At 40.3% G+C, this 12,631-nt stretch overlaps 1 protein-coding gene across 1 annotated transcript in view; it reads left to right on the top strand.

Annotated features, from left to right (window-relative positions):
• The window catches only part of LOC128691391 (sodium-dependent phosphate transport protein 2B), a 71,866-nt gene extending 59,246 nt beyond the window's left edge, over positions 1–12,620 (top strand). The window contains exons 4-12 of the mRNA XM_070091593.1: positions 1,875–2,003; positions 2,259–2,344; positions 3,495–3,600; positions 5,876–5,991; positions 6,253–6,577; positions 8,502–8,654; positions 9,906–10,030; positions 10,579–10,768; positions 11,847–12,620. Of these exons, the coding sequence (XP_069947694.1) occupies positions 1,875–2,003; positions 2,259–2,344; positions 3,495–3,600; positions 5,876–5,991; positions 6,253–6,577; positions 8,502–8,654; positions 9,906–10,030; positions 10,579–10,768; positions 11,847–12,148 (1,532 nt within the window). The 3' untranslated portion in view covers positions 12,149–12,620. The remainder of the gene's footprint in view (positions 1–1,874; positions 2,004–2,258; positions 2,345–3,494; positions 3,601–5,875; positions 5,992–6,252; positions 6,578–8,501; positions 8,655–9,905; positions 10,031–10,578; positions 10,769–11,846) is intronic.
• Positions 12,621–12,631: the final 11 nt, after the last annotated feature.

The following is a 12,631-nucleotide window of genomic DNA, read 5'->3' as shown; positions in this document are numbered from 1 at the left end:
AACACAACAAATAGTACTTTGATGTACTTTACCAGTACAACAATAAAACGACTGTCTCCCAAGCTTAGTCAAATTTTTGTGGATTAAAAAGAAGGGAAATATTTCTTAATTCGTCGAAATTTTAGAAATGATTCAAGCTGGTTCATTTTTTTATTAAAATTAGATAGTAATCATTTGGTTTTACTGCTGTTGTTATTTTCATAATTTTTAGTATTAATTAATTGAATTTATTGAGTTATTTTAGGTGATCGCTTCCTGGTTTATATAGGGGCTGTGTTGGGTTTCTTGGTTTCTGTATGGGCTGAGCTAGGTTTCCTCATTTCTATAAGGGCTGTGTTGGGGTTTCCTTTATTGGAGCTTTCTGGATACAAGGGCTGCGTTGGAGGTTTCCTCTTGCTAAGTTATAAACTCGTCTTAAGTCAAGAAGAGAGCCCTTGAACTTGTCACACTCGTTACTCTTGTCATTGTGAGTGTAAATAAAGGAGAGCGTGGCACGAAAACTCCAGTAAAACACTTGTTAAATGAGCCAGTCACCCGAGTCAACTCTTCTCTCTCGTGTCTCTTTGGGAGTAAGTGCGTCTACACACCTTCTGCAGGCCCCCCGCCTTGTCCGTCTGACAGCTAGCCTGCCTGCCTGTCTGCCTGCCTGCCTGCCTGCCTGCCTGCCTGCCTGCCTGCCTGCCTGCCTGCCTGTCTGTCTGTCTGCCTGCCTGCCTGCCTGCCTGCCTGCCTTCTTGCTTGCCTGCCTTCTTGCCTGCATGCCTGCCTACCTGCCTTCTTGCCTGCCTTCTTGCCTGCCTGCCTGCCTGCCTGCCTTCTTGCCTGCCTTCTTGCCTTCCTGCCTGTCTTCTTGCCTGCCTGCCTGTCTTCTTGCCTGCCTGCCTGTCTTCTTGCCTGCCTGCCTGCCTTCTTGCCTGCCTGTCTGTCTTCTTGCCTGCCTGCCTACTTTCTTGCCTGCCTGCCTGTCTTCTTGCCTGCCTGCCTACCTTCCTGCCTGCCTGCCTGCCTGCCTGCCTGCCTGCCTGTCTGCCTGCCTGTCTTCTTGCCTGCCTGCCTGCCTTCTTGCCTGCCTGCCTGTCTTCTTGCCTGCCTGCCTACCTTCTTGCCTGCCTGCCTGCCTGCCTGCCTGCCTGCCTGCCTGATACGTTCGCCTGCCTGACTTCCTGACAACAACAAACTCCCACACAAGAGTGGCTACAATACTCCACAATAGATCTTATGAAGTGTTTTCTTCCAATGAAGATCCTTCTCTCTCCTCTCTTCCCTCCTTCAACATAAACCTTAAGATTTTTCTTTTTTACTTTATACAGTAGAAGGGCAGTGTAGGGAGTTGGGATATGATAGTGAAAGGGAGGATGAGGGATCGTATGAGGGATCGTATGAGGGATCGTACGGCTGTGGAAAACTTAGAATGCGAGTCAAATGGAAAAATTTCTACATATTAACAAGTTGGGAAGTATTATGTACCATTCCTATGTAGCATATTTAGGTAGCATACCTATGTAGCATATCTATGTAACATGGTTACGTAACCTATGCAGCATACCTTTGTAGCAGTGCACCTCAGTGTTTTCTTAAGTAGGATGTCATCATGTCAGTTGCTCCCGGCGGTCACCAACAGCCTGGCAGGTCAGAGAACAAGCAGCAATTTACGGAGGGAGACTCGATGCTCCGCCATTCCTTACTCTCACTGACCCACAGTGGTTGAGCGCTTCTTGGAAAATAAATGATGTTAGTACCACAGGTGGCGTTGCAAGTGCACACAGGTGGCACTTTCATTAATATAATGGCACAGGTGTTCTTTCATTAATATAATATGTTTTTTTATTGAATATGTGTTCTTTCATTGAATATAATGTGTTCTTTCATTGCAGGTGACGTGATGAATAACCAGTACGTGAAGAACCCCATCGTGGGGTTGATGATCGGCATCCTGGTCACTGTTCTTGTTCAGTCCTCCTCAACCTCAACCTCTATCATCGTTTCCATGGTCTCAGCTGAAAGTAAGCGTCTCCTCCCTCTCTCTCTCTCTCTCTCTCTCTCTCTCTCTCTCTCTCTCTCTCTCTCTCTCTCTCTCTCTCTCTCTCTCTCTCTCTCTCTCTCTCTCTCTCTCTCTCTCTAATTATATAGTGATATAATGGAAATATGTAAACACGAGTTTTTATCTGATATAAAGGGCATTATCCACGTGTATTAAGTATGTATTGTTATTCCGGTACAGAATTGTTCGTTATATTGATTGTCATTTTCTCCTACAGTACTGGATGTGCACACAGCCATTCCTATGATCATGGGATCCAACATAGGTACCTCTGTCACCAACACTATCGTCTCCCTCACACAGGTCAGTAGCAGTGCTGGTGATGGTGACTGTAGTGTTGTCGTTGGTGCCGTCGTTGTGTGTGCGGTTACCTGTCTGGGATCAGACATTCTAACACTTCGCTTAAAAAATTTGTGAACCTTCACTTAGCTTTTTTTCAGAATCACTAGACTCCTCTCCGCTATTTGTATTCACCTATTTATGCTTACATGTGTTTAATTCCAGCTCACAGCTCCCACCTCTTGATTCTATTTGATTTGTGCCTTCCTTACCTAATTCTAATCCCATGGAATCTGTCCTGGATTATTTAGAAACCATGTGTGGATTTTACCTCCAGAACCTGGCTCCAAAACGCGTTCTACTTCAATGTTTTCACATTGATTAGGTCTCTCCCTGCGGCTCATTTGGTAATTTAAATTCTGTGTCTTTTCCATCTGCTCCGTTGAACATCAAATATAAAAACATAAGACAAATTCGGATTCTCAATAGGCCTACTGGATATTTCCACTCTTGTGTCTATTTTTTATGAGCTTCATTGAGCCTACTCGGAAATTAGTTCCACTTATTATCTGTAACTCGTATTTAAGACAGCATAGGTTGCAGGACAACCTGTCAAAGCTGGTTCTGCTGCCTGTCTTTCCTTCTCTACAGTCAGCAGTGCAATATTTGCATCTTGCACCTCCTATTGCCACTCCAGAGCTTCTTCTCCTTGTCTTGTGTTTCTATCCTGCCTATTCCACTCACTATCTTGTCGGTTGTGTCCATCTCTCCTCTCCTCCAGCGGTATTGCTCATCTACCCTAGTTTATTTAACACCTCGTGTCTCTCAGCCCCGGAACCGACTGGGTTTAACACCTCTGTACATTTTTCTCAGTGTCATGTAGTACGTTGGAATATGAAAGGACTTCCTGCTGCCTATACGTAAGCGAGTATTTGTCTTTTGTATTCATCAAATTGTACTAGTAACAATGTGAGTACAAAGAGATAAGTAAATTTCTCCCAATAAGTATATTTCTCAGTTGTGTCCAGTATTCGATATGTTTATTTATAATTATTTTGTCCATATTTTCATTTTCGTTGTATAACGATGTATGTTATACCGTGTTACTTATATAATCACACGTGTTCACTATTTATTTCGTACATTGCCTCATCTTAAATGTTTCTATCATCAGATTGGTGAACGCAACGAGTTCAGGCGAGCCTTCGCTGGGGCCACCGTTCATGACATGTTCAACTGGCTCTCAGTCATCACACTTCTCATTCTTGAAGTCACTACAGGTAAATAAGATAGATAACACCAAGTCAGGAAGTGAATATAAAACAAACTGTCTCATAACATGGTTCTTTACTAGTCAGTAAGCACTAGTATTCCCACCTTGGGTTCTTGTAACAAGTTTTAAGTTCAACAAAGCCAGGTTCATGCTCCACTTATATATATATATATATATATATATATATATATATATATATATATACATATATATATATATATATATATATATATATATATATATATATATATATATATAACCAGAGTTGCTGAAGAAATTAAAATCTTTGGTCATATGCTGAAGGTCATAAGAAGAACATAAGAACATAAGAACGAAGGAACACTGCAGAAGGCCTACTGGCCCATGCGAGGCAGGTCCAAGTCTCCTACCGGCTTAAGCCAATGCACCCAACCTAGTCAGGTCAGGTCACATTGACTTAAGGGAGGAACACGGCAACCGACCTGGTAGCACAAGCTATCAGGTCTAACTCACACCCACCCACATCCACTCATGTATTTATCCAACCTATTTTTAAAGCTACACAACGTTCTGGCCTCTATAACGGTACTTGGGAGTTTGTTCCACTCATCCACAACTCTATTACCAAACCAGTACTTTCCTATATCCTTCCTGAATCTGAATTTTTCCAACTTAAAACCATTGCTGCGAGTCCTGTCTAGGCTAGATATTTTCAGCACACTATTTACATCCCCTTTATTTATTCCTGTCTTCCATTTATACACCTCAATCATATCCCCCCTAATTCTACGTCTTTCTAGAGAGTGCAGATTCAGGGCCCTTAGTCTATCCTCATAGGGAAGGTTTCTGATACATGGGATCAACTTTGTCATCCTCCTTTGTACATTTTCCAGAGAATTTATATCCATTCTGTAATAAGGTGACCAAAACTGTGCAGCATAATCTAAATGAGGCCTAACCAAGGATGTATAGAGTTGAAGAACAACCTGAGGACTCCTATTATTTATGCTTCTTGATATGAAGCCAAGGATTCTATTAGCTTTATTGCGAACACTTATGCACTGTTGTCTTGGTTTCAGATTACTGCTAACCAGAACTCCTAAATCTTTTTCGCAATCCGTAATATTAAGATCTACATTATTTAGTTTATATGTGGCATGGTTATTGTCCTGTCCAACATTTAGAACTTTGCATTTGTTTATATTAAACTGCATCTGCCACTTCTCCGACCACTGCATCAGTCTATTCAAATCTTCCTGGAGTGCTCGAATGTCCTCGTCAGAATGAATTCGACGGCCTATTTTGGTGTCATCGGCAAACTTGCCGATGTCGCTCTTTATGCCCTCATCTATGTCGTTTATGTAGATTGTGAACAGCAGGGGGCCCAACACTGACCCCTGTGGAACACCGCTCGTGACACTTCCCCACTCTGATTTCTCCCCATTTATGCAAACTCTCTGCTGCCTATTTGTCAACCATGCCTCTATCCAGGAAAAAATTTCTCCTCCTATTCCATGTGCTTTAATTTTCCTCAATAGTCTCTGATGTGGGACCCTGTCAAAAGCCTTACTGAAGTCCATATACACAATATCATATTCATTACCATGATCTACCTCCTCAAATACCTTAGTGAAAAAAGTTAATAAATTCGTAAGGCAGGAACGCCCCTTTGTAAAACCATGCTGAGATTCGTTGATTAATTTATGCTTTTCAAGGTGGCTACGAACTGCCTCGGCAATTATTGATTCCATAAATTTTCCCACTATGGAGGTTAGGCTTATTGGTCTATAGTTCGAAGCTAAGGACCTGTCACCTGTTTTGAAAATAGGTATCACATTTGCCATTTTCCACTTATCTGGCACCATGCCAGTTTGTAGTGATATGTTGAAAAGATTAGCCAAAGGTGTGCTAAGCTCCTCTTTACATTCCTTTAGAACCCTTGCATACAGTTCATCAGGGCCTGGGGATTTGTTAGGTTTTAATTTATCTATTTGCCTAAGGACCATGTCACTTGTGACCCTAATAGTGCACAGTTTATTATCGTCCTGTTATTATGAAATGAATATATAAAACAAAATGGGATATTGCTGTATTTTTTCCAGGCATCAGACATCATATTCAATATGAAAAGTACTGAGAAAAAAGTGTTAAGAAGTCATCTAAAAGTTTGACAATAGTTACAAAAAATATTTATATTTTGCATATATATAAGATGGTAGGTTGTTCTTACAAGCAATGTGAGGATGTTACGATACTCTTCTTATTTGTTCAGGTATTTTATACAATTTATCTCCATTATTCAGGACTCTTAGAGAAGATAACCACAGCCATGGTATCTGACCTGGCTTGGGTCAGAGGCGGCGGAGAGATAAAGATGCTGAAGGTCATCACAGATCCATTCACTAAGTTAATCATACAGGTATGTTAGACGTTTTTATTGACAAAATAAAGGAGAAAAATGTCGAAGTAAACTGATTCAGCATTGTTAATATGGAAAAAGACAAGAGACTTTTATAAGTAACTTGATTTTCATGATTAAAATGTTCTATTGAAACTGATTAATTTACAGAATGAAAGCGTTATGTAGAGGGTTTTCCCCGTATCTACTAAAATGAGCACGATTTAGAGTGAGTTTATGGTTCATCAAAGAATATTCACGAACCTCTAAATTTTTATACAGTTAGACAAGGATGTGCTGACAGCCTGGAGTACAAACCAAGGAGAGTTGGTTAACGAGACTTCACTTGTCAAGAGGTTCTGTAAGAAAGCGTGTATGGATCACTCCACTTCTGGAACAAATGCCACAACAGCGCTGGTGGCCTCCATAAATACTGCAACATCTAGTGGATGTGTTAAAGTGGGTGTTCCAAACTCTTGCTACTTCGTCTTCTACCAGACAGTGTTAACTGACGCGCAAGTAGGCATTATCCTCCTTATTGCCTCCCTCATCATCCTGTGCACAGCTCTCATAGCCATCGTCAAGATTCTTAACTCCATGATGAAAGGTACAGTCTCTTGTCTTCCGTACTTCGCTTACCTTCATAACATGTGTTTGTGCTTCTCCACATCCTAGAAAATCTAATATTCACTTATTTTACAACCCAGCTTATAGACACATTAAATAACTACAGTCGCATTATGCTTCTTTGTTTAAGACCCATTGTTACTTTATAACAAACATTACCTACTTTTTTAAGAACATAACATAAAGAAGGAACACTGCAACAGGCCTACTGACCCATGCAGAGCAGGTCCATGCCCCCCACTGGGTTAGCCCAATGACCCACCCCCCGGATAAGCCCAATGACTCACCCACTCTGGTCACCTCCACTCAAGGAAGGAGCACGGCACCAGACCCAGCAGCACAAGCTAGTCAGGTCCAACTCACACGCACCCACACCCACTCACGTAATTATCTAACCTATTTTTAAAACTACACAACGTTTTAGCCTGAATAACTGTACTCGGGAGTTTGTTCCACTCATCCACAACTCTATTACCAAACCAGTGCTTTCCTATATCCTTCCTGAATCTGAATTTTTCCAACTTTAAACCATTGCTGCGAGCCCTGTCTTGGCTGGAAACTTTCAGCACGCTATTTACATCCCCTTTATTTATTCCTGTTTTCCATTTATACACCTCGATCATATCCCCCCTAATTCTACGCCTTTCGAGAGAGTGCAGATTCAGGGCCTCTATTCCTGGGGCAGGATTTATTTCCCAGGTGTACGAATCTGCCCTGCAGCTGCTGCTACCAAGAGGTTGCAAAACTCTTTATCGATGAGCGAACAGAAGCTAAACACACGAGGTTCAGCATTAGTCCTCCTAATAAATAATAAGAAAAAAATAGGCACAAGAGGTTTTATATTAAAAATGAGTTTTAGACAAGGATGTCTGATGTCACTGTGGTTATTTAGTGTCTTTATAATCTGGGTTGTACAGCGAAAGTCAGACGTGTGGAATTAATATTTTATGAATGTGTTATAAAGTTGAAGTTGCCATTGTTGATGTTTGCTGATGATACAGTGCAACTGGGAGATTCAGAAGAGAAACTGCAGAAGTTAGTGGATGATTTTACAGGAGTGTGCGCAAGAAACAACTTTAAAAAAAACACAGGTAAAAAAGCAAATTCATAAGAATAAGTAGAAGTATAGGGAAGGAAATATTGAGAAAAGTTGATAATGGGAGTAGAGGAGATAATGGGATAGTGGAGATAATGGAATAGAGGAGATAATGGGGTATTGGAGACATATCACAGAGGTGATATTATTTTTGCCCGAGTGTGAAGCATATCTTCAGAGTTGAGTTTTATTTGTATGTATTAACATATAACCCGCATTTATTAGAGGAAACTTATTAACAAACCAGGGTACAGGTGGGGTTAGAACCCATGGTAAGTGAGTCGTAAAACTCCAGGCCAGTGCGTAAGCAACTGGGCCAGCTGGCTACAGTAAGATTCATCCAACTAGATATATTTATTCACAATAGGAAGGTTAGCAAAGACACCACTGTGACCACAGATACAAGCTTTTACAGATAAATCTCGCGCCAGCTTGGGCGTGACGAACTCTAGCTCATGTCCCCTCAAAGCAATCATCATAACTAGCGAAATCATAAGACGACTGCGAACAAACCACGACCACAGCCACGCTGGCGGGAGATTCATCTGTAAAAACTTGCATTTGTGGTCACAGTGGTGGCCTATGCTCACCTTCCTGTGGTGTATAAATATACATAGTTGGATAACTTCTATTATAGCCAGCTGGCCCAGTGGTTAACGCACTGACCTGAAGTTTCACGACTCACTTGCCATGGTTTTTAACCCCACCCGTTCCGTTTTTACCAGATATATGTGAATTGTTGCAGCCACATTACTGCGATTTTTGTTTCATTCTCTGTATGCCATTGTTTTTCTTCTTGTTAATGCAGGAAAGATGGCAACGATCATCAAGAAGACCATCAACGCTAACATTCCCTACTTCCCCTGGCTGACTGGCTACATTGCTATCCTGGTGGGCGCTGTTACTACCTTCATTGTTCAGTCCTCCTCTATATTCACCTCTACCCTCACACCTCTCATTGGTGAGTATTGTAAACTCATGCTTCTCATTGATGAGTCTTACACTTACACCTCTTATTGATGAGTCTTACACTCACATCTCTCATTGATGAGTCTACACTCACACCTCTCATTGATGAGTCTTACACTCACACCTCTCATTGATGAGTCTATACTCACACCTCTCATTGGTGAGTATTGTACACTCACACCTCTCATTGATGAGTCTACACTCACACCTCTCATTGATGAGTCTACGCTCACACCTCTCACTGAAGAGTCTACATTCACACCTCTCATTGATGAGTCTACACTCACACCTATCACTGATGAGTCTACACTCACACCCCTCATTGATGAGTCTACGCTTACACCTCCCACTGAAGAGTCTACATTCACACCTCTCATTGATGAGTCCACTCACACCTCTCATTGATGAGTCTTATACACTCGTCACACTGTTATCATCTTTGGGAAGCGCTAACCTGTAGGGGTCACATAGTGCCTGGTAAATGAAAGTTAATCATATGTCAGCTGAAATAAACTGGAGCAGCCCCAGTTCCTTGAATCAAGAGCTCCTTACCAGCAACACAGCGTCCCGCTTGAAAAATCATCACTCCATTAAGATTCATCACAACTGTGAACAGTGAATAATATTTTACATCACCTTTCATTAAAATAATCGGCAGACGGAGGACAGAGCCTGCACTACTCATTATACTGAATGTTCCACACGGGTTAAGCGCTTCACAATTTAATAAAAAAAACTCTGGTTTGTGTTTCAGGTGTGATTATTTTTGACTTCATAACAAAAGAGTTATATATATATATATATATATATATATATATATATATATATATATATATATATATATATATATATATGTGTGTGTGTGTGTGTGTGTGTGTGTGTGTGCAAAACAACCACTCTGAAAGAATAGAGAAATTCCAAGCGATTTCGTGACTACTCACATTATCAAGGAACTATCAAGGAACATAGTTCCTTGATAATGTGAGTAGTCACGAAAGCGCTTGGAATTTCTCTATTCTTTCAGAGTGGTTGTTTTGCATATTCAGAAATCACCTGTTTACTGTGATCTTCTTGCATATATATATATATATATATATATATATATATATATATATATATATATATATATATATATATATATATATATATATATATATATATATGCATACACTGTATATACATATAGAGCCAGAGTGAAAAGTTGGTGACCATTGAACATAACACAGTGTTATGTATGCACCAGGTATTGGAGTGATCACGGTGGAAAGGTCATACCCACTCACCCTTGGCAGCAACATTGGCACCACCACCACGGCACTCATGGCATCCATGGCTGGCGAGGGAGAAGGACTCGTCTATGCTATACAGGTCAGTCTTTCTTATGTTGCCATTGTTTAATAATTTAACCTACTGACCTGGCTCTCTCTTTAATTCCAACTGGGCTTTCACGGGTGTGGTCGGTGAAACATAATTGTAATATGCCTCACATTCACTTCAATGATCGTTACTTTATGTTTCTCAGTTATCGACATTGAAATATGATTAGAAGGGTTTTTTTTTTTTTTGATATTTGCCAGGGCATATGAGATGAAGACTCTTTCAAGAAGTATATTTCTCTAGAGCCGAAGTGTCTGTTCGCTCTCTTTTTCTCGGAATTATGTAACTTATCCTTGACTTAACTGATTTAAGATGATCGTGATGGCACAACTGATTTAAAATGATCGTGATCGCTCAAACACATTCTCTTAAAATCTCAAAACTATTACATTCATAAAATAACCCTGTTGCAGTTGGGTGTTTAAACCCTCCTTCCCCCACATTTTGTTCCCACTACCCCATTATTGCTCCCATAAGTTCCACAACAACTTTATACCTGTGTTGATATCCCACTTTTTTGTTCCCATGGCATCCCACAGATCGCGCTAGTGCATCTCTTCTTCAACATCTTCGGCATCATGCTGTTCTACCCGATCCCCTTCATGAGGTTCCCCATCCCTCTGGCCAAGAGCTTGGGAAACACTACAGCCAAGTACCGCTGGTTCGCCATCCTGTACCTCATCCTAATGTTCTTCCTCTTGCCTGGATTTGTCTTCCTCCTCTCCCTAGGTAAGTGGTGGTGGTTGTTTTGGTTAGATGAGAAAAGGTGACTGCAAGATTGGTAGAAAGCCTTATCAAGTCACGATGGAGCTCAACACTGAGCGAAACGTTGCCAAAATTAAAGCTTGATCTGCATAGTGTATCTGTTTACCAACCATGCTTGGTCGTATTTTGCTCGTCAGGCAACTATACAAGTGTCTTTTGATACGGTTAAGTAACTGCTTGCCTACCCCAGCTAGGTATTCTAAACATTAAACCCTATTTAAGAGAAATAAAGAATCAATACCTAGTAGCGTCCTAATATATTTTTTCTGTGAGAGTGATAGTTCAGTGCCCTAAACATTTTATAGATTTTATATACACAATACACATAGTTGTAGACATGGAGGAAATATTACTCGAATATTGTAATTTTATTTCGGTCACTCAGCCTTGTTATGAGTTTGTCTTCTCTCTTGAGTGCTGTAGAAATCATTATCATAAACATAGCTCATTAACATGGCATTATGCTAATGACCCCCGGGTTTCACGCCAGGGACACGGTCATTATCATGCGTCTAATTCATTTACATAAACTTGACCCATTTCCATAACCCTAAACTAGTTAGCTTAGGCCGAACTCATTTGTATAGATCTGAATAAACTCTTTAAATATAATTTCTGTGTAACTATGCAGTAGTTCATTCTACGCACATCCTTCTCTGATATTTCATTCTTTGTTCGTAAATACTCTTGCTTGTATAACTATGCATACACCCATGTATAACTCTAGTTATACATGGGTGTATGCATACAAATTTTGTTTAAATTTCAATACGATTTAATTAACAGATCCGAAAGAATTTGGGGTGGGTACCAGCCTTGATCTATCTGAAATAAGGAGGGCTTATTTTGGTCCTTTATAGCGTTAGACACAAAAGATTATATTTTCTTTATGGTTAAATTATTTATTTTGTGATTGTAAAAAAATAAAATATTTGAATTCACATTTTCTTGTGCAATTTATATTTCTATGGTGCTTTTAATATTTTGACAATATATGGATTCCACACATTTAAGTATATCTTCGCTCATTGTTTATTTTCAGGCGGAAGTTTAGCTTTATACATCGTCGGTCTACCTATAGTGATCATCCTCTTTCTTGTAGTCATTATTAACATTCTTCAACGTAAGAAGCCCAGCTTCTTGCCAGCTTTCTTACAAACTTGGAACTGGGTACCCAGGCCCCTGCGCTCTCTCCAGCCCTACGACTCTTGTTGTCTGGCGCTGCCTTGCTGCAGGTCCTGTCGTAATCCAGAAGACCAAATCGATGAGCTGCAAAAAGTTGAAGTGACCAAGAGTGTTGGACGGGAAAACAAGGCTTATGAGGGTACTGATACCGTATTCTGATCAGTTATATATATATATATCGATGCTGTTGTATACTGACAATACAATGCTCTTTCATTCCATTTAATTTGTTCCTTTCTCATTATATACATATGTTTTAAATTCAGTTTTCAGAATTTTTGTACCTTATTTACGTTATTGTTTGATGCTGTAGTGCGTGTATGTACTGTGAGTGCCTCAAATATGCAAACTGACTACAGTGAAAGAAATTTCAAAATTCCTCTAAATACTTTCGTCTCTTATGACATTCAACTGTGTATATAAAAACTGTGTTGGATGAGGACACCATTAAGACTGAGCTGTGACGTCACACATTCCAATTACTTCACGTTACAAGGGTGAGTCATCCAACCAATTTCTCTCACTTTAATAAAACATTTATGAGCACCCTAATATGTGTGTGTGTGTGTGTGTGTGTGTGTGTGTGTGTGTGTGTGTGTGTGTGTGTGTGTGTGTGAGCATGTGTGTGTGTGTGTGAGCATG

The sequence above is a fragment of the Cherax quadricarinatus genome, chromosome 36, assembly GCF_038502225.1.
Source record: "Cherax quadricarinatus isolate ZL_2023a chromosome 36, ASM3850222v1, whole genome shotgun sequence".
Lineage (NCBI taxonomy): Eukaryota > Metazoa > Arthropoda > Malacostraca > Decapoda > Parastacidae > Cherax > Cherax quadricarinatus.
This window is presented reverse-complemented; position numbering and strand designations above follow the sequence as displayed.